General features: G+C 55.0%; 8 protein-coding genes across 8 annotated transcripts; 4 read left to right on the top strand and 4 right to left on the bottom strand.

Annotated features, from left to right (window-relative positions):
* The first annotated feature begins 2,025 nt into the window (after positions 1 to 2,025).
* On the top strand, positions 2,026 to 3,071 carry L226DRAFT_534446 (uncharacterized protein). Its single transcript, XM_067680671.1, has 6 exons — positions 2,026 to 2,149; positions 2,200 to 2,227; positions 2,286 to 2,321; positions 2,379 to 2,462; positions 2,515 to 2,567; positions 2,619 to 3,071. Exons 1-6 carry the CDS (start codon positions 2,108 to 2,110, stop codon positions 2,961 to 2,963), a joined length of 588 nt encoding a protein of 195 aa, XP_067536106.1. The 5' UTR covers positions 2,026 to 2,107; the 3' UTR covers positions 2,964 to 3,071.
* Positions 3,072 to 3,768: 697 nt separating this feature from the next.
* On the top strand, positions 3,769 to 6,437 carry L226DRAFT_545397 (uncharacterized protein; the record flags this gene model as incomplete). Its single annotated transcript, XM_067682340.1, has 11 exons — positions 3,769 to 4,301; positions 4,354 to 4,426; positions 4,483 to 4,768; positions 4,816 to 4,840; positions 4,892 to 4,980; positions 5,037 to 5,120; positions 5,174 to 5,209; positions 5,335 to 5,582; positions 5,641 to 5,829; positions 5,893 to 5,984; positions 6,053 to 6,437. 11 exons carry the CDS (start codon positions 3,769 to 3,771, stop codon positions 6,435 to 6,437), a joined length of 2,040 nt encoding a protein of 679 aa, XP_067536105.1.
* Positions 6,438 to 7,124: 687 nt separating this feature from the next.
* Positions 7,125 to 7,877, bottom strand: L226DRAFT_47340 (uncharacterized protein). Its single transcript, XM_067676519.1, has 3 exons — positions 7,663 to 7,877; positions 7,464 to 7,601; positions 7,125 to 7,325 (listed from the first exon to the last, which is right to left on the bottom strand). The coding sequence occupies exons 1-3, from the start codon at positions 7,820 to 7,822 to the stop codon at positions 7,246 to 7,248; spliced, it is 378 nt and encodes a 125-aa protein (XP_067536104.1). The 5' UTR covers positions 7,823 to 7,877; the 3' UTR covers positions 7,125 to 7,245.
* Positions 7,878 to 8,709: 832 nt separating this feature from the next.
* On the bottom strand, positions 8,710 to 9,228 carry L226DRAFT_47163 (uncharacterized protein). The gene has a single exon (XM_067676401.1). It carries the CDS (start codon positions 9,009 to 9,011, stop codon positions 8,745 to 8,747), a length of 267 nt encoding a protein of 88 aa, XP_067536103.1. The 5' UTR covers positions 9,012 to 9,228; the 3' UTR covers positions 8,710 to 8,744.
* Positions 9,229 to 9,630: 402 nt separating this feature from the next.
* L226DRAFT_47251 (peptidase C14) lies at positions 9,631 to 11,735 on the top strand. The gene is made up of 15 exons (XM_067676470.1): positions 9,631 to 9,935; positions 9,988 to 10,076; positions 10,132 to 10,192; positions 10,251 to 10,316; positions 10,374 to 10,444; positions 10,503 to 10,553; positions 10,620 to 10,656; positions 10,721 to 10,780; positions 10,840 to 10,863; positions 10,926 to 11,053; positions 11,110 to 11,178; positions 11,246 to 11,264; positions 11,327 to 11,372; positions 11,437 to 11,527; positions 11,589 to 11,735. Exons 1-15 carry the CDS (start codon positions 9,815 to 9,817, stop codon positions 11,637 to 11,639), a joined length of 984 nt encoding a protein of 327 aa, XP_067536102.1. The 5' UTR covers positions 9,631 to 9,814; the 3' UTR covers positions 11,640 to 11,735.
* A 422-nt stretch (positions 11,736 to 12,157) lies between these two features.
* Positions 12,158 to 13,852, bottom strand: L226DRAFT_534441 (uncharacterized protein). Its single transcript, XM_067680670.1, has 2 exons — positions 12,604 to 13,852; positions 12,158 to 12,540 (listed from the first exon to the last, which is right to left on the bottom strand). The coding sequence occupies exons 1-2, from the start codon at positions 13,664 to 13,666 to the stop codon at positions 12,536 to 12,538; spliced, it is 1,068 nt and encodes a 355-aa protein (XP_067536101.1). The 5' UTR covers positions 13,667 to 13,852; the 3' UTR covers positions 12,158 to 12,535.
* Positions 13,853 to 14,155: 303 nt separating this feature from the next.
* On the bottom strand, positions 14,156 to 16,000 carry L226DRAFT_570547 (peptidase C14; the record flags this gene model as incomplete). The annotated part of the gene is made up of 15 exons (XM_067684449.1): positions 14,156 to 14,206; positions 14,271 to 14,358; positions 14,427 to 14,472; positions 14,533 to 14,551; positions 14,613 to 14,681; positions 14,747 to 14,862; positions 14,927 to 14,953; positions 15,026 to 15,085; positions 15,137 to 15,206; positions 15,259 to 15,276; positions 15,336 to 15,403; positions 15,462 to 15,524; positions 15,591 to 15,651; positions 15,717 to 15,802; positions 15,859 to 16,000. 15 exons carry the CDS (start codon positions 15,998 to 16,000, stop codon positions 14,156 to 14,158), a joined length of 984 nt encoding a protein of 327 aa, XP_067536100.1.
* Positions 16,001 to 17,398: 1,398 nt separating this feature from the next.
* On the top strand, positions 17,399 to 18,774 carry L226DRAFT_462164 (uncharacterized protein; the record flags this gene model as incomplete). The annotated part of the gene is made up of 3 exons (XM_067675704.1): positions 17,399 to 18,170; positions 18,242 to 18,653; positions 18,735 to 18,774. The coding sequence occupies 3 exons, from the start codon at positions 17,399 to 17,401 to the stop codon at positions 18,772 to 18,774; spliced, it is 1,224 nt and encodes a 407-aa protein (XP_067536099.1).
* Positions 18,775 to 19,156: the final 382 nt, after the last annotated feature.

Genomic DNA, 19,156 nt, shown 5'->3' with positions numbered 1-19,156 from the left:
AAGAACGCGTGCGGTCGGCGAGGGCTAGGACAGCGTGAAGAGCGCAGAAGGGATTGCACAGTGCACGGCATGGCGCCTCGGGGGGAAATTATGCATCCTCAAGCATGCCAATGGCTGGTCAACAAAGATGATAGGTCGGCTAGATAAGCCAAGCTCATCATCTCCAGAACTACAACCACGGTGCCATTGGCATCCGTGCAATGACCACAGGATTATGCCACCTTCGCAGCATCAATGACAGGGAATGATACGAAGGTGGACTAAGCAGCCGTTAACGGTCCCTCTACCACCTCAAACGCTCTCGTGACGCTGGTCAGGGTCTACCACAGCGTTCACTACAGACATTGGCGATAGAATACCTGGAGTCCCTGACCTGCCACTTAACGCATGTCACCGGCAGTTCAACGCCTCTAGAAGCATCCACCGCAAAAGCCGACCGATAGCCACATTCAGTGAGCAATGCTCATCGAATGGGCGCCCGGTGAGCATATCTGACACTATGAATGTGATCGAGGACCAGGCATAGAGCAGTGAAGGATCAAGAGTACGCACCTTGACCGAATGCATGCGATGGTTCATAATAGCGGAAGCGCGAGGACCTCGCCGCTCTTCGTTCTCCTCTGCCCGCCGCACTCCATCCACCCGTTCTGCGAACGAGGACGCTCCTCGCTCGCGCCGACTCCAGCTCCATGCCGACGGCATTACGGTGCTATCATAAATGCATGCCGACGCAGACGTCTCGGCGCAAAATCCGAGGAGAGGAAGTCGCTGTTGTGGAAACCAGTGTCGTTAACGTTCCGGAGATGCTTTGCAATGACGTCCTCCATGTGGGTCGTGTCAGCCTCTGACTACGTGGCGTAGCGCGAGGGGGGCTCTAGAAATGTGTATCTGACATCGATGCGTTGCAGACGGCTACGGTATGACGAGACGGTCAGCAAGTGCTCGTCATACTCGGAAACAATTCAGTGAAGGACGTACCTTGAGAAACCTCGCAGTACCAAGCTCAAGTCTGGGACTCTTGGCTGGAGCTCAGATTTTCCCTCGAACTGATCAGCTGTACGGACGTATGCGCCGCAGTGTAATCTAACAGGACAGCCCTGCGGCGGCCAAGGCAATCGTGGTAGAGCACATGCTGTGAAGGGGCGCCGCCGCGGAGAAGAAAGCTCTGAAGACGAGTTGGTCTGCTTGGTCGTACTCAGAGCCTTAGTTCCCCAAAAGCCGCACTAAGAGCGATGATGTCTTAGTTTGTTGCCCTGATAGAGGCCGCAATTTGCTGCGCAGAGCACAGGAACACGCCGAAGGGACGCGTCACTGCACTCATGCATGGAGGCGGAATCGATATGTCCCTCAACTCACACACGTACACTCGCTGGGAAGCCCAAAAACGAGCTCGTGAGCTCCCTCCGATCATGAGTATGACTACCAGATCGGGATGCAATGCGACTACTTTGAAGAGCAAGAGCCCGGTAGCCGTCCGTGGGATGTGCTTTTCGTGACACAGGCGGCCGTAGTTCGTAAAGAACGCTCGGCTGTAGAATCTGTCATATATCACGGTAGTACTAGGAGTAGCGGTCAGCCGTCGCGCGAAGCAAGTGGGGGAACGTGCCTGTTGTACTGGTCCAAGGGCACTTCTCAAAAGTACCGAGGTTTTCGAGGGCAATCTTTGAGTCCAGTCTGATACTGTACAGGCATGGAAACCTACCTCGTATTCACCCTGTATTCAACTACCACCGTCGTGGGCATCGGAAGGGAACACTGGTACTGAGGCGCCTACTGGTGCTTCGTTGAGCGGTTTGGAAGTACTCGAGAACCATATCTGTATTCTGCGAGCAGACAGAGTATGATGGTCGAGCGCAGGGTAGCGTCAAGAGTGTAGGTCTGGAGGCACAGGGTGGAGGAGGCGAGTATCGCGGTTCGTTAGAGTTTGTTAGACGCTCCGACTAGGGCAAAGTCAGTACCAGTTGAAGCTCCGATAGTCAAGCCTATCAATGACGGCCTTAATCCTTCTTGATGAATAAAGTCGTCGACTTTGCCTGCAACCTGACTTCACCAAGATACTTACTGTCCGCCAGTCTCTCAGCTTCCCAACGTCAACGTTTCAACGAACATGTCCTTTCTCGCTCGCATTTTCCGGAGGTTCAGGAATCCAGTACGTGAGATGTGAAGCAGAGCTGGCGAGAGAGCTTATGGTATGGGCAGACGGGCTTTGTGGGTCGAGATCTGCAAGGTATGTCGCGCTACATGACATTCCTAAATCGCACTCGTACTTGATTTCCTGGACACAGGGAACCGATACTTTGAGTACCCTAGCGTGTCAGATGGTGCGTATCTGGTTTGCTTCTCCGAAGACCAAGGCTCTGGCTGACGGTCCTCGGTAGACCCACGTCGTACCAAACGCGTGGTAAAGTACGCGCCAGGTGCTGACATGCTCGAATACGTTGGTGGCCATCGTCGACTAGCTGGTGAGTATTCTGTCAAACGTCGTATGTGCTGTATCTCTGAAGCTGTACGCAGTACAATGGTCCTCCTGGTTAACGCACACCCGGTCGCATCCCCCAACCCTGGAGGTACGCGCCCTTGCTTGTCTTCTTCCCTCGCTTCAACCTCATGTGCCCCAGGAACTGCAAGCTGACTTGGAGCGTCAACGTCGGATACAAATGTACGCCACTATGATCGAAGAACGCGACAGGCAAGAGGCCGCGCAGATCGCTGCGGCAGAACAGTCAGTCGTCCGTCAAGTGAAGGCATCCTCTCAGCAGCAGTCGAGACACGAGGATTCCAATGCCACTCTGGGGACGGTGCCTTTGCCTGAAGCTCAGCAAGACCCTCAGCCCCGGACGGACGTGCCCCAGACTCAAACCGTTCCCGACCAGAGATCCGATCCGTCTTCGCCCTGGAAGCCTCCTCCGCGAGATGAACCTCACAGCTGGCAACCGCGCGCCTCCATTCGTCGTGGAGGTTGAACGTCCTGCGCGAGAACTGATAGCATCATTCGTTTTCCTCTGAGTCCTTGTTGTTGCATATGATATCGAGTACTAGTAGTTCGTCCAATGATAGCCACAATTGATCTCAACCTTGACCTCCGCGCCGACCGGAGCGAGCCGCTGATGCTCTTATACCATGACTTGCCTCATGGCACCCTCTGTGAACCTCAATCTCGAACCTCTGCTCTGCCCAGGCTTTCTCTGCCATGTTCTCGACGCTATAAGTGCTCTCTTCATGACCTGAAACGACTGTACGACTATGGCTCTTGTATTCAACTTACGTTCTCTCCTCGTCCTTCTCGCGTCTCTTAGAAACTGGAAAGGTCCTCTGAAGCGGCTTTTGCTGGTTTGGCGATACCTCAAGCGGATACTATGGTCAAGACTTGTGGGAGGGGGCAAAGGCGCGGAGAACGGTAGACGGATTGCACGAAGTGGAGGTCCTGCAGAAGAGGCGTCAGAGCAGCACCGCGGCAGGAAGGGCACCCCGCGCAGGCCAGAGCACACTCACCTCATATCCGAATCAACCACTAGGCGTACGTGGAGTACCGCTGAGCCTCGAAGCGGCAAGGAGAGCGACTCGCCCGAGCTGCGTGAGCCATGCGTCGCAGGGGAGGAGGAGCAGCCTGAGGACCTACCGATCCAGGGGAATGGGACAAGGAGCGAGCACGTCCAGGTCGCGACTATTTGCGCGAGTCGAAGACCTCTGTCCGCCCTCGATTTGCACCTCGATCACCCCCACGGCCAGTTCTTGCAGCCCGGGGACATCCCAACTCGCCCCGCGTCCATGCTCTTACCCGGTCAGTCTCCACTTCACAGCACGTCCGATATGCTGCACCCATATTCCTATACCCATTCCAACGGCTCGAAGGCGTCCATCTCCAACATCTCCATCAGCATCCAGTCCACGACTGACCCGGGAACATCGCGCGGGAGGCACCTGCATGGCCGACCGGAGGCAGGCCCTACACCTCGCGCCGCAGCCCGAGGGATATCGCGCATCGCCTCGCGTCCGCCCTCGCGTCCTACGTCGCGCTCGCGTTCAAGAGCGCATTCTCAAACACCTCTGCGCAGTGTGATCGATCTACCCCTGCCAAACTCGGTGACCGCGCCCTCTACGGACAGCCGCCGATCGGTGGCACTCCCAGTAGGAGACGTTGCCCAGCATACCCCAGAGACGATACCTCCAATATCCCTGCCCCATGGAGCTCGTGAAGATATATGGCCGATTCTTGTGATACCCCGTTATGACTCGTATGCTACCGTCTCCCCTCGGCGGACGGAGTGGCAGCTTCCAGCCGTTACGACTGAATTTCCGCTGTGAGTTCTAGTAAATACCACCGTCGCTAGCTGCTCATTTTGGTCACTTTAGAGAGAATATGCCGCCAGACTGGGTGGGATATACACATCCTGAAGGTCGATTGTATTTCCACAACCCACTGAAGGTATGCCGGTCCCGTCGATCAAGCAGTGAACAACTCGCTGACAGGTAGTAACCCAGAGAATATATACCGATACCGACGTGCGCGATCCCAAACTGCTGAGCATACTCGAACGGTTCTCAGCACAGATCGATGAGATGGTATACGAGCGAGGGCTCGTACTGCCTCCGGACCACGACCTGGTGCTCTTTCTCGAGTGGCGGGAGATTTCTCAAAATGGGTACAATTGGATCTACTACTTCGTCGACCACTCTTCGCGGACGTTGTTCTGGGTCGATGACTACGACCCACTCACGGATCTGTTTATGGACGAAGTCGACGCGTTGAACTGCCCGTACGATATCAGTACGTCTATCGCCATACCGTAAGGTCTATGCTGATCTCTGCCGCAGAGTATGAGCTTCAAGGGAGATATTGGTATGTCACGATCCATGTCGAGCTTGTATTCGGGTCTTGAATTTCACGTAGGGGCCATATCGAGCTATACCCCCATGGCCGAGAGATACCCGAAGACGTATGGACGGAACTGAGCGGCATGCTACTCTTCGCAGACCTAGGTCAGTGCTGGGTAGCTACTGGCTGCCCCAAACTCCCATCTCATACGAGGGTTCAGATGTGACCACTTCGATGACGACCACCGTCACCTATCGTGCCGAAGAAGTTCATCGAATGTTAGCTATGGCCAAGTCCGCTAAATGTGCGCTCGATTATCTTCGTAGCAGCTGGCGCCAACAACTCACGTTCCCTCAGCGGTTGAGAAGACAGTGTATGCAACGGTAGTTGTTGGTGAGTTCGTAGATTTACTCTATCACGTCCTTCATCGCTCATCATGCTTATCAGCACGGTTGATGGCCACCTTCAGTAAGCATTGTCGTGTCTAATCTTTACCGTGACTAAAACCATGCCTCCAGCACGGCAGCGGTGGTTGAATTGTTACGGCCAGACGCACGCACGTCTCGGACGTGACCAGAGCGTATATAACAGTCCAAAACCTCGCCGCACGCTCCTTATCAGGCTTTTTGCTCCTCTCTTCTGGAACGCCCCGGACGTACACCTGCGCGGTCTTGAGAAGATCTTCATCGACGGTATCATCGCCGTCGTACCATGGGGTACATTCATTGGCAAGCTTCAAAACGAGTGGCAGGAGTTCGTCCTATATGTGCGTAGCACCCTTATCAACGGGGCGGCCGGAAAAGCTGACATGGTGGTCTCCGAAGGCAACTGTGTTGCTCAACGCGAACGTGGCGTTCCTCGCGATCCCGAGCGTCGACAACGGCCCGAACGATATTACGGCTGCCCAGATCAGCAGCTACTTGTCCATCATCACCAGTGTCGGGAGCATCCTGCTCGGGCTCTTGCTCATACGGCAGCACCGCGTTAAGGCAAAAGAAACGGCGGACGACGCTGTGAGTACGCTTTGATCGTCGTATTATGTAGTCCTTTCATCATTGGTTGACATCCTCACGTAGAACGCTTTCTTGAGGTCTCGCAAACATAAGATGCTCGGGCTTGAGACGCTTGCAATCATCTACAGTCTGCCCTACGCGATGCTCATGTGGGGGTACGTCCACTTTCCAATGATCTCTCATCCTCGAACGTCTCTCTGAGCGCAGCCACCTCGTACTCTAGCATGGTCACCTTCCTCGTCGCCTTCTCCTTCGAGTGCTTCAAGAATTCCGACAAGGTCGCTGTCTTCACCACCGCTGCGACCTGGATCGCCGTCGCCTTCCTCGTCGGATGGACGATCTACACCGGATGGGAGGGCGGCGAGACGTCCGTCTGGGAGCGCCAGAGACAGCTGGTGCTGCGCATATATGAGCATGTTCCTGAACATGTGCGGTCGGGCCTCGCGAGGATGCACGACAAAAACAAGCAGGCTCTGCGGACGCTGTCGGCGCGGGCTCAGCTGCTCCAGACAAAGGTGCAGACTTACGTTCGGATGCGGTCGCTGTCGCTCCCGCACATGAACGACCCGCCAACCACGGACGGGAGCAGCCGGGTCCCGAGCGTATGAGTTCGTTCTTTATTCGTGCTTTGTGAGTCTGCCCCCTGCCATTTATCTTGCCTTTAGTGTTACTGCTATTTGAATGTTTCGAGCATTGTATTTGCTTCCATAACTTGTAGCAATATCATTCGAACGTGCCACATTGGATGCTGTACATACAGGTATTGGATACTAGTTATTCCGCGTCTGTGATGGGTCGCAGATATATCGATCATCCTAAGTTAGCGGCAGACCCGCGGGGAGACGGCGTCGTATGCTGCTTCATGTCGAACTCCACGACGAGAGTGTCGAAGGGCTTCACTGTGCCGATGCCGGGCGCATGATGAGATAGTTGCTGTCGAGATAGATGATGCTGTTCATGGCTACAGACGAGGATTGAAATATAGAGGACAATCTTGCGCACACAACGCATACATGGCCGTCGGCGGACGAGTTGACATTGTGAGAATGACCAACAGCAGTATGCAGAGCTCCGAGAGATCGCCGTCCAGCAGACGAGGTCGCAGTCGCCACATCCACCATCACCGTCAGGGCGTAGCACTCATGACTCGATCCGTCATGCAGCAGCGTTCCTTGGCGAATTTCTGAAATTCACGCGACCTGGAGGCTATGCGAAGGTCAACTGAGAACGATCTGAATGAGACCGAGGAAGTTCACATACCTTCGTCTTCAGAGGCAAGAATACCCCCCGAGCAAGAGTCTTCTTCCATAGCATTCCGACAAGCGCAACAAGAACACAGAAAGAGTCGTCCGAGCAAGCAGCAGTCGCAGCAGTCGAAAGAGCCTTGCAATCAAGTCCAAGAAGAGATACCACAGTTCAAGGAGCCAGCGTAGTAAGCGCAACGAGAGCGAGCTTGATCCGGGTGATGAAGTCGTGCAGACGCTGCCGCGTCTTCTCTAGAAAGGCGAAGACAGTCAGTATGGACGCTGACAGTGACTATATGCGACTGCATATAGCGAGCGAAGGGGCATCCCTACCGACGAGCGATTGGGACGCAGAGGAGGTGGACGTAGACAAGGACGCTGAAGACCTGCCTTGTTCTTTCTCAGCTTCTACCAACGCCTTGACCTCCTTCTCCAGCGCGTCGGCCGTCCTTTCGCTCTCGAACGTCGGGCGTGCTGCAGACCATGCGTGGAACTCGATGATGAGCTCCAAGAGCATAGTGTTGAGCTCTGAAAGACGACGTAATACATCAGCTCGCGGGACTGACGAGATGGTTCAGCATATACTCACTCTCGACGAACTCTGCATCTCTCTTCGTCTCCTCGTCGAAAGGGCTCACGATCTTCGCGTGATGGTCGAAGGACGGGAACGTCTCTGAGAGGACGTCGGAGATAGGCCGCTTCGGCATCTCCGTTGAGTTCTGCTCTGGGGAGGTCGAGCTCGATGACATCTGTGAGGAGGGAATGAGAAAGCAGCGACGAGTTCAAGGCGAATCTCGGTCAGAGTTAGGTCAGAGTCTGAAGTAAGGTCGCGGATTTACTCTGTTTAGTGCTACTTAGGCGAATATTAGAACTCCGAAACGCGTCAACAACACGTCAATAAATGGGCGCCTTGAGGCGTCGTCCACGGTGGCGGCGTCGTTCCGGTCCCACTCTACCACAATTTTGCCTTTGCTGTTTATCTAGAGATACTTCCCATATGGCTAGGTCGTCGCCCTCTGCGTCATCTGCGTCGACCATCACCACGACCCCACTTCCAGCAATTCAAGTCTAAGGCCCTGGGAGTGCAGGTATGCTGTAATGCATACAAGAATGGTTTGGGAAGGATGAGACGTTTTTCGACCCTGGTTGCACACACCATTTGCACCTGGTAAGTAGTCGCCTCTATGACTCTATGAGCATCACTCGGGAGGGACGTGAGCTCGGAAGGACGGGGAAAGTGTGTATCCAAAAGCAGAATAAACAGTATGGTACGTCCGATGAATCGCTGTCCTCAAGGGGAGGTTTCGCTTATTCCTGTCTCTTCCGCAGCGCTCTAACCTCCGTTCACTTTTGGCTGCCCCCGCGAAGGGCAAAGGACAAGCCTCATCGATGCATACTGACAAGCTCGTACCTTCCCCATGCGTATCCCGCGTTCATTGGTGCGTATTTCCGGCGTTCTCATCTTCGCGCAGTTCCAACCACAACCACATAACGCGCCCGTATGACAGTTGCCGAAATCTTTGGCACTCGGCGCAACTGAATTTCGTTCGCAACGGGCTGACTACTGCTCTCTCATTGCCAAATGACAACGGAGCGCACGTCAGGAAGGTACGCCGGGGCTCTGCTAGTTCAATCTTCTCGTACTTAGACCACATGGGGACTCGCTCTTCTTCAACAGATCGTGCACGACATCGCGTATAGGGTGTACATAACCCTGTGTTCGTGACTGATGTGTTGCGATAGCCTCCAGCAAAAAGGCAATGGCCGATTGCGCTTGTTTAAGATCGTTTCAAGGAGACGAATCGGACATCTGCCCACACATCCACGCGGTATGCACTTCTTGCAATTGTTCATGCACGGCCCACAGACCATAAGGGTGCTTGCATCATGGTGTGTGCGGTTTCGCGGTGCCTTCAGAAATCGATTGCCAAGTGGCATCTTGAGCGGAAACTAACGGAGCTCCGCTCGACATCCTCCCATCCCCCTTGCGCATGGGCTTAAGTCATCGTTAGATGTGAACGGATACCAGACAGGCAGCGCAGACCTTCCGCAGCCAGGCTTGTTTCCGCTCGCTGCCGGTATGAAGGGCCTGCGCACGGCAACGTCCGTTCGCGCCGGTGCGTACGCGGGAGTATAGCGCGTCAGCTGGCTCTAAAGTTTGCTCTAAACACCACATCTATCTCCTCCCCTACCCACACGCGTTGACTTCGTTTGCATCTTTGCAGGGAAGCTGTCCTGTGCGGAGGCTTCTACTGGTCGACAGTGACTTCCGCGCGCTCGGTGGGCGCGGGGCCGACATCGAGCCCCAGGGCGATACCGCTTTCAGAGCGTGCGCGTGCGAGGTGCACAGGGACGAACCACACAAAGTGTGATGTGGTTTCGAACAAGCAGGGGGACCGTGCCAAGGCGCGAGAACGCACAGCCCGAAGGGGAACTTGATCCCGAGTTAGTGTGCGTTGGTGGGCGTCCCGGTGCCCGCGCAGTGCCACCGCGTTTTGATTGCTCCAAATTGGTACGGCAGGAGAGCAATATAAGTCATCTTTGAAATCGTGCATGGCGTGGACGAACTTGGTAGACTCCTGTCTTTCTGCTCTCGCTTGTGGCTTTGTCATCGCCGTCGGACGCGTCTTCACTGCTTATACTGCTGACGACTGACCCGACTTCCTCTCCGCCTCTTGCCAACCTCCCTCCCCCTACGGCGGGAACTTCACGACGTCTTTGCACTCGCACTCGAGGTCAACATGAAGAAGGCTGTCCTTGTCGGGATCAGCTATGCGACGAACGATAACCTTAGGGACAACGCTTTCGGCGAGCAGCCGGGAGCGCACCGAGACGTCGCGAGGCTACGCAAACTCCTGATTAGTGTGTCTCGTGCTCTGCTGAGGTTAACCATCGGTTGCTGACCACCTTTCAGCCAAGTACGGATACAAGAACGAGAATATCGTCATTCTTGTCGACGATGATGCACGACCAAGGGAACAGTGGCCAACTTATAAGAACATCGTGAGTGCACATGCTGACTTGCAGCGGTTGCTGCTGACCACTGGCATATGGACAGATTCAAACTATGGAAGAGCTTGTCGCAGATACCAAGCCGGGCGATCACATCTTCTTCTCGTGTAAGTTTCGTCACGAAGGAACCTTGTTTGCTTCCGTGGTACTAAAGATATCTTGTAGTCTCCGGTCATGGCGGCCAAGTTGAGGCTCGGGAAGACGAAGACGAAGAAGATGGACAAGACGAGAGTACGTCCTTTGCAAATCATTCGCGAGTTCTGGACTGACCATGGTCGTCTCGACCAGTCCTCCTGCCGATTGACTGCACCTACGACCCCAGCACACCAGACAAGTTCTCAAACTTCATCCGGGACGACGTAAGTCCTCAGTTTCAAGTGAAGTCTCTCCCTTGATGTCCTTGCCTCTCTCGTGCAGGAGATCCGTCGGATACTCGTGAAGAAGCTTCCCGAAGGAGTCCGCTGCGCGGTAAGTCTCGACCTCTGGCCCAGGGGCATGTCAGCGGTGCTAAGCCTTGATCCGTGCTATTGATAGATGCTCTTCGACTGTTGTCATTCCGGTACCGCGTCGGGTGAGTCCTGTATAGTCGGCAGTGAATCATACCAGCTACTGACCTGTGTTTGTCTTCCTATCAGACCTACCGAGCGTGAACGAGGCCTTGTCGCCGACAACTCCGACTTCGCCCCTCGTCAGTCGTACGTAGCCTCCTATAGCTTGTTGCAGTGGAACATGCTGAACAGACCTATTTATGTAGCTGGTTTGCAATCCCGCGCATTCGGTACGCGCCATGATCCCGCATCGTCTCAGAGTACTGATTATTGACGTGCCGTCGTACTCCAGCCCAGATGCAGACGGTCACACTTCACGACGAGACGCCCCCTCCTTACTTGTGGCCGAGCACACGCGCGACCAACGTCTACCCTCCGAGTAGACGAACATCCGTGCTGGTCGAGAAGGAGAAGAACGTCGTAAGTACCGATGTTCATCAGGTTTATCGGGCCTGTGTTCTGACGTTCATGAGCAGACGTCGTGGTCCGCGTGTCTGGATGACCAGATCACCTTCGGGCAGAGGAGTGGCGGGATATTCATCAAGGTGAGCGAGCCTGTCTGCTGGGCGTACGACGTTGGATCGATTTCTCATTATTATTCTATGAAAACAGGCGTTCACCAAAGCTCTGGGTATGTATATCGTGCGAGTACGCAGGCCTGGGCTGGCTGGAGATGCTGAACTTTCGTTATAGAGCCGAATCCCAACCCTACCCACCGGCAACTCCTCCAGGCACTAAGGTGCGTCTACATTTTCATGCGGGACAGGATCAAGAGCCTCGGACTGATCGTCCCGGAAATGCAGGAAGGAGCTGGACGCTGTCACAAAACAGGCGAACGCGAAGATGCAGGCGCGCTCCCAGGAGGGTCCGATGTACGTCGCGCCTCGACCACAGGTACGTCTTGTGCGCTTTCTTACCATGATGGTCCGCGGCTCACTCACCGTGATGTGTATAGCTCGGTAGCCTCAGTCCGAAGCTGATCCTGCACGACGAGTTCACACTCTGACTTATCCCAAGGTGGAGAACATGTCACGGTCCGACGCGGCACCCCGTATACTGTAACTTATCTAGGTTCGATTCTACACTACCACGACATATCAAAGTATCATAACGGGCCACTATCTTGGGTTTTCCTGGAAGGGAGTATTGTACACATGCGTATTCTGGCTCTCCGTTTTGTCTTGTCACTACTGTAACACTACTGTATCCTGTTACTGTACGCTACATCTTCGCTAATCACCGTGTCTGCTAATTCGGAACAATACATCTGTGTGACATCATGGGCGCCGTTGACAGAGATCGTTCACCGAGGTCTGAAGATCTAAACTTCGAAGCGTGCGTAGAGGTCGTGTGTATTGAAAGGAAGGGGCGGGACTGCACGTATTGGGTCCGACATAGAGCGCAGAGTCGGTCGTGCGCGGAATTCGTTGGACCTGGCCGATCGTGTTGACTGCCCACCACTTGGAGGGGGGCACCACTCGAACTGGAGAAGACCTGACGAACCTAGTGCGTACACCACGTTTTGGGACGAGAGAGTGATCATTGTGGTGGGGAGATCGAGCGATAGTACAAGAGCGACGTGCGTGGCTTACAAGGCTTGCGAAAAGCAATGGGAGTAGTAGAGACCGGAAAGTATGAGAGGGACGAATGTGAGAGCTACGATTACAAATGAAGCAGAGTGACATGGATGAGAGCGAGACAGAAAGCATGAGGGGGACGACAAAACATTATAGCAAGACAGAAAGCGACCTGAACGTACGAGACACCCGGTGTGCGCGGTGTGCGCAATTGATCATTTGCGCTCCACCAACCACCAACCAATACGCACTCCTTGTGCCAACGCGGCACAACAGGGCATGAGGAATGGGCACGCTTGGGTGCGCCCAACACTCGACAGCTAACCTAGGCTGACGACCACACCCAGAGATGTGAGCCATGCATGAGACAACCTGGACGGACGGGTGACATACCAGCGTGGCTGCCAGCGGATGTTGCGGCGGACATCTGCTCCATCATCTTCTTCATGGCTGCAACCTGTGCCTTCGCCTCTTCCGCTTCCGCCCTGGCCTGTTCCTCTCTCGCCTTTGCCTCTTCCTCTCTCGCCCTCGCCTCTTCCTCTCTCACCCTCGCCTCTTCCTCTCTTACCTTCGCTTCTTCCTCTCTCACCCTTGCCTCTGCAAGCGCTCTGTGCATCCCCCGCGCCTCTTGAAGCTCCTGCTCGCGAAGTGCGAGCCGATTGCGGTACTCAGCATCTACGGCGGGATATAATTTCTCGACCTTGTCATCGTCGACGACTCTGATGAAGCGCCAGAACGTCCCTGCCCGCACACGTCCACCAGGGATCATGTCCCTCACAGCCTGCCCATCACCGAGACTGTCGAAAGGATGGCCGAGAAGGATGCGGAAGAGCGTGGCTGCGAACCAGTAACACTGCTTCTCGTGCAGCGTGTAGAGATGTGACGATTGATGGATAGCATATACTGCAACGGCTAGCTGAGTGAGAGAGGGGGGATTGGCGGTGAATTTGCACTTGTAGATGGCACCGTTGGAAAGGGAGGGTTCACTCCATTTTGAAAGAGGGAGAACCACCACCTTGTCATAAGCGACAATGGAGGTGCGCAATGATTGGGAGGAGGGTGTAGACGACACGGAGGTGTTGGACGACATCGCACGGGCATGGGTGAACGGTCCGACATCGTCACTCACGCATCGTTCGCACTTGAGAACGGCGACTATCGGCGCGTCGGGTTGATCACTCTCCCTAATGAGGGCGTGAACGAACTCATGCTGAGAACCTGTTTTCTTCTTCTTCAGTGCGATCTCAGAGATGCAAAAATTAGAGACAGGTGGGAGGCTAGAGCCTGGCTCGTAGGAGTTCTTGCACAAGGTGATGAAGGCACCTTCGAAGTGGTCGAACCGGAAGTCCTCGGAGCCGTCCTTGACGTCGAGGAGAGTCCTCAGATCGTTATGAGTCATGGGAAGTCCTAGAACGCGGCGGAAGAATGTGCGAAGGGAGGAGAGCAGGTTCGGCATGGCTGGGTATCGATGAGGATGTTATATGTGGGCTCCTGCAGGGTTATAACAATCCGATAACCGGGTTCGACTTCCCGCTGGCAGTGGTAGCGATCACGTGACCATGTAGGCGTATGTAGGCGTCGTGGGGAGCAGCGAGCACGAGCAGCACATGAAGCAAACATGAGGTGTTCAGATGGGTTGAGGGTCAACGCGCGTGTTGTACTACAGAGTAGAGCTATCGAAAGATCGAGGTGGGCGAGACGAGCCTCCTAAGGCGCGCAAATTATGGCCGCGCCGCTCCAGCGTCTCGAAGCTTGGAATCGCAAATCTTCCTCCATCCCTCCATCGTCGAGCTCATCGGACTCTACAGATAATAACGTCCAGCCGTCGTCTCCTGGCACCTGCTCGCGGTGAGCCACCCGCATCCGAGCCCCCCGTGCGCGCAGCTCGCGTTCGGGTTCCACTCTGCAGGACCCTGGGAAGGATATGCAAAGTTCAAGATGAGGGCTACATATCAAAGCGGGTGTGGAATAGCGAGATGTTCTTCAGGCTCGTCAGCTATCGGTATTACACGTCAGCTCGCCCGTCCGAGTTTCACCACCAGGGGGGGCGCGCAACGTACCTGCGCTCTGGGCGACGTGAGCGGCTGGTCAATGCCCTTCTTCATCTGGTCGAGCGTTCGCTTGCCCATCCTCTTCGCGAGCTCTCGCCTGGTTTAGAGACCCACGTTAGCGACATATTCTGTCTATTGTTCATGGATAGGTTGTCATTGACATACCTTATTGACTGGAGGAGCTCAGCGTGGGTCTGGTGAGGGTCGTTCCCTACACGAAGACCAGTAAGTATGAGCCTCGTAATGCGAGATTCGTAGAAGCGTGACGCACGAAGGGCATCTGTGAAAGCCTGAGATACGATACTATGAGCATGCACTAATAGCCTGATCATAATGTTCAATGGTGCAAACCTGGATGAACATCCCGCCTCTCCGTCCGCCGTACGTGACCTGGCTGTCCATGCATGCGGACCAGGAAGTCTAGGAGGTATGACAGCGATGTCAGTCATTTTCGGTTGTTTGTGATAGAGGAGAGAGGAACGCACGACGTCGGGAAGGGGCGACTGGAGGGGAAGGCTGTTCCCTCGCATTCGACTTCCCGTTCGCCCGTTGATCCACGCCCGCGGCGCGTTCCAGTCCTCGGGATTGAATTGCATGAGTGCTAGCATAGTGTCCAGATCAGCACCTATCGAGTTCGGATCACAACATGTCAAAGAGCTGCTCACCGAAGCCTCTCGACCCGTATAATCGCGCTGTGCAGACAGATAGTTGAGTCAACTGAAGTGACCCCGGCCTTAAGTAGGTAGTGTCCAGGCAAGACTCACGGCTGGTGGCAATCGGAGAGCACGGCGAGGTCAGGTTGTCTGCGAACGCTGCTGGAAGATCTATGATCATGTCAGATTGACGTGCAATGTTAGTCAAAGAATGAAACTGACCTGAGGCGGTTCCAGAGTGACAGCAGTCGAAGATCATCCGCACAAAGTTGTCGTCAGGGTTTGGTTTCCACTAGATGTCCTTCGCGTACTGTTAAGCGAGCTCCAGGCGGGACAGAATCGACGAGTAGTTGTCGCACGAGCTGTCAGGCATATGAAGTATGTGAGCAAATGTAGGATGACATATCGCAAAAACACTTACGTCATCTTTGATATACGTAGAGTAGGTTTCGCTTGCGGGATCGTAAGTGGTGTCGACAGGGACAAGCGCTGAGCAGTGAGGAAGCATTCAGCACAGATCGTCTATCAACCTGTGTATGGTACGTACTTTCGTCATAACCATCTTCCTCGGTACCGTCTTCGTTCAGTACTTGGGCTCCATGTCCGGAGACTTCAATTCAAATAGTCAACATAGTCAGACACCGACTGGTCCGATAATCCACAGGAATATACTCACAGGAAAACACGAAATGGTCCCCTGGGCGGGCGTCGTCCACAAGCTCTTTCATAGCTGAGATCTGGAACGAACGACTTGAATCTTAGCACATAGAGTAAACGTCAGGCATCTAGTGAAGACGCTCACAATGTTGTCATGGGTAGGCCAAACGTAGTGTCCGCTCTCGTCATCAATCAGAATGACGATATCGTCCGCCTTGTAACCATACTGATCTGCAAGCGTCGGTCGATCAGCATCAAAGTATGCAGATCTGAGTAAGAAGGCGTACCAATCAGTAGATCACGGAGGCGGAATGGGTCCTTGTGTGCCCCTGGCAGGGTTTGGCCATGTTCCCCAAGGCTAGACTCGTACTTGACCCCGATTAGGAGGGCTTTCTTCGCGAATCCGGACATACGTGATAGCCCGGGCATGGTGAGACACTACGTCTAAGTTTGAGTGGGAGTGTGGGGTATCACGCGCAGGTGTGTGCAGAGGTATAGTGGCGAAGTTGCTATCGGCCGCAGCCCAATCGGCCCACTTATACTCTGGCCGAGATTTCAAAGTTTGAAGGTTGACTGGAACGATTCGCAATCCGGAGATGGCACTGTAAAACGGTGCCTGCAGCCTACCCCACACTGCATGGCTTCGCGAGACCGAACGCCACTATTATACACCCAGGCTAGTCCCGATACAGGTTCTCCTGGCAGTATCATCACCGCCTATCGGTGTGGAGATCGCACGGCAGTGCGAATGGTGTCTGGTCTGGCAGGCCCGACCTCGACGGTATGAACACGAGCGGCCAAGCTTGCGAGTCGTCTTCCCTGCGAGAACGAGATTGGTTCTGAAGAAGGCTTCGATGTGGTCTCCGCCCGCGAGGCGGGCCTGGCTGTGACTGGTCGATGACTCCTTGTCGTCCAGCTGATACGCCTGCGCTAATCTTAAGTACCGGCATAACCGCCATGGCTCGCCGGTACGAGCGGGTATTACCGTTCGCTAATCGCTTTCTCCGATGCCAAACGGACAACGCGGACGGGACGTTGTGCGCCCTTACGCTCTTCTGTGGGATTCGGTGACGCAATCGTGAGCTCTGGAACTTGAAGGAAGCTGTATGTACTGACATTGCTAGCGAGTCAGTGTAGAGCGCCCAAATGAGATGTCATGGCCACCAGTCGACACTGAGGAGCTCCGAGATATACATACCGCTATCTCGCGCCCGGTACCCTGAGATGAAATTGAGAACTGCAGATGGGATTAGGATAAGATGGGCGTTGGTTATCAGTTCGACGGCATCCGCCGTGACTTAGCGACGCTGCTAGACGGCACTGATGTATGACCCAAGAATCCCCGATTGCGGCGGTTGGAATGAGGAACGTAAGTACTCACAGCCCGTCTACATCTCATTCACGACCATCGCTGGATGACTGGAAAAGCCAAGTGAGCACAGTGCTTGAGGCTGTGCGGGAGGGAAAAGCGCCTCCTCCACGTGGTGATCGCCAGCATTCCTGTGCGTTCTCCGGCGAGCGCACGGCCATCTGGAGACGCAACATGACGGCAAACCCTTAGCATCGTACAACCATCTCAGCGCCCGCGTACGTACCATGCAGCGTCCCTGAAATTTGTGCAGCTCATATACTGAAGGGATCAACGTAGCACGGTGCGGTTCATTTCCAACTGCCACCATCCGCGGCCTTAGGGGTGACCTGGCACGCTTGCACCCACAAGACGGGTCGTACATACACAACACAGCACGGCACCTACAACGTATGACAACCAACCACCATCCAGTCTCAGCCTGCTCACAGCATCCAACAGGCACGTCTGGATCTGTTATGGCGGACACAAAGGAAAAGCTGACAATCCGGGACCTTCCTCCGGAGATCTTCCACAACATCCTCGACCAGCTGGGCTGCCACGACCGGGATGCTATACCCGCCTGCACCCTCGTTTGTCGCGATTGGCTCGAAATCAGTCGTGAACACCTCTTCTCAGAGCTTCACGTTCCACGGGGCCTAGACGAGTCGTTCGACGATCTCGCGCACTTCTTGGAGACTCACCCGACGCTCGCGGGATACGTTCGGATACTCAGCCTCGAAGCGATGCTCTTCAGCATTCCACCTAACCATGGGTTGATGCCCTTGATCGACGTCGGTCTGATCTGTCGGCTCGCCCGCGCCGTGCCTCACATACATGAACTCCGTCTCCGACAGCTCAACATCGTGCGGTCTCCCGTGGAGCTGGACACCACCCACAAGATCAACGTCGAGCACATGGAGTACGAGAAGTCGTTCTCAAACATCGCTACCACGTTTGCCCTCCTATCCGCGTTCCACATTGAGCATCTCGACTTTGACCCGCTTTTCGAGGACGAGGAGTGCACCGAGGTCTCCGCGGGGAACACCACCCTGGACGTCGTCTCGCTGTGCGTCAACCCGTTCACGCTACACCCCCTGCTCGCGTTCAAGGCGCTGCAGCAGGTCGTCCGGCCGAACATGCTCAAGACGTTCCGCTACCCATCGCCCACAATCCACCCCGTCAAGCTTCCCGTGGTGACCTTCCTCACCGACGTCGGCCAGGCGATCGTTGACTTAGACTTGTCTCCGAGTGAGTCTGCCGATCCTTTCTCTGCTTCTCCCTCGGTTCTAGTCCCGTTTACCGATGCGCTGTCTCGCCAGCTGCAAAAGACGACTACCTCGTTCTCCCCAAGCTCCCCTCCCTCCAGATCTTCCGGTACCACCCGGGCGTCCCGCTGCTCTCCCCTCCCGACGACCTGCCCGGAAAACAAGCTCTAGTCGCGCCCTTCCGCGACTCCTGGATCCCGCACCTTCCCTCCGACCTCGAGGAGCTCGTTTTGTACATCCCGTACGGCGACAAAGACAACGCGCCTGGGGCGACGACGATGCCGCTGTGGGGCCTCGATACGTCCCTGGCGCGCTTCCGGCGGCTGAAGAAGCTGACGATATGCTTCCCTGACATCCCCGGCGGCGTCACGCTGGAAAGCGCGGTCGCTGCGGCTGCGGTGTGTTTCCCTGGGGCGCATGCGCGGGGCGTGCTGGATATCAGCGTGAGGGTGTGGGCGTTGGAGTGGTGAGTGCTCATCTCAACAGCTCTTCTACGCATCGTTCGGGGCATGCGTTCGCTTGCTGATGTGCTCTCTTTTCTTCGCAGTCGGGAGTGGGATATCTATGGGTATTTGCGCGAATGTTAGGCCAAAGCAAGACCGTCCAACGTGCTGCCGACGATGCTAGATCTTGGTTTCTAGATCCTTGTATAACACCCGATCTTTTCAACAAGGTCACGTCCACAAATTCCGTTCGGGCTCTCGAGGCATGAGGTGATCCATCCCCTTGCGAAGATCCAGCTACGGAGGTATAACGGTCGCGAGAGCTTGTGATTACGTGGCGGCTCTCACAACTATGTGTCTGATGTGCCCGCTCGCTGCTGGCAGCGCCCTGACATCTTTGACTTTGCAGAGCACGGTCATCCGACGACATGCATCCGTTAAGTGGACAGTCAAGTGAAGTCGTCTACGCAAGATACCCTCCCCCAAGGTCCATATACATCGCCACTTCCCAACGGTCATAGTGAGC

The sequence above is a fragment of the Lentinus tigrinus genome (genome assembly GCF_003813185.1).
Source record: "Lentinus tigrinus ALCF2SS1-7 unplaced genomic scaffold L226scaffold_10, whole genome shotgun sequence".
NCBI lineage: Eukaryota > Fungi > Basidiomycota > Agaricomycetes > Polyporales > Polyporaceae > Lentinus > Lentinus tigrinus.
This window is presented reverse-complemented; position numbering and strand designations above follow the sequence as displayed.

Bases quoted from the DNA above. Each gene is read 5' to 3' on its own strand.
- L226DRAFT_47340 (XM_067676519.1), bottom strand. From the start codon at position 7,822: ATGTCATCGAGCTCGACCTCCCCAGAGCAGAACTCAACGGAGATGCCG. The intron at 7,602-7,662 runs GTGAGTATATGC...GTCGTCTTTCAG, and splicing joins AGATGCAGAGTTCGTCGAGA to AGCTCAACACTATGCTCTTG. The intron at 7,326-7,463 runs GCAGGTCTTCAG...TCGCCTTTCTAG, and splicing joins AGAAGCTGAGAAAGAACAAG to AGAAGACGCGGCAGCGTCTG.
- L226DRAFT_534446 (XM_067680671.1), top strand. From the start codon at position 2,108: ATGTCCTTTCTCGCTCGCATTTTCCGGAGGTTCAGGAATCCA. The intron at 2,150-2,199 runs GTACGTGAGATG...TGGTATGGGCAG, and splicing joins TCCGGAGGTTCAGGAATCCA to ACGGGCTTTGTGGGTCGAGA. The intron at 2,228-2,285 runs GTATGTCGCGCT...TCCTGGACACAG, and splicing joins TGTGGGTCGAGATCTGCAAG to GGAACCGATACTTTGAGTAC.
- L226DRAFT_47251 (XM_067676470.1), top strand. From the start codon at position 9,815: ATGAAGAAGGCTGTCCTTGTCGGGATCAGCTATGCGACGAACGATAAC. The intron at 10,193-10,250 runs GTAAGTTTCGTC...GATATCTTGTAG, and splicing joins CGATCACATCTTCTTCTCGT to TCTCCGGTCATGGCGGCCAA. The intron at 10,554-10,619 runs GTAAGTCTCGAC...TGCTATTGATAG, and splicing joins CCGAAGGAGTCCGCTGCGCG to ATGCTCTTCGACTGTTGTCA.
- L226DRAFT_534441 (XM_067680670.1), bottom strand. From the start codon at position 13,666: ATGCCGAACCTGCTCTCCTCCCTTCGCACATTCTTCCGCCGCGTTCTA.
- L226DRAFT_47163 (XM_067676401.1), bottom strand. From the start codon at position 9,011: ATGCCACTTGGCAATCGATTTCTGAAGGCACCGCGAAACCGCACACAC.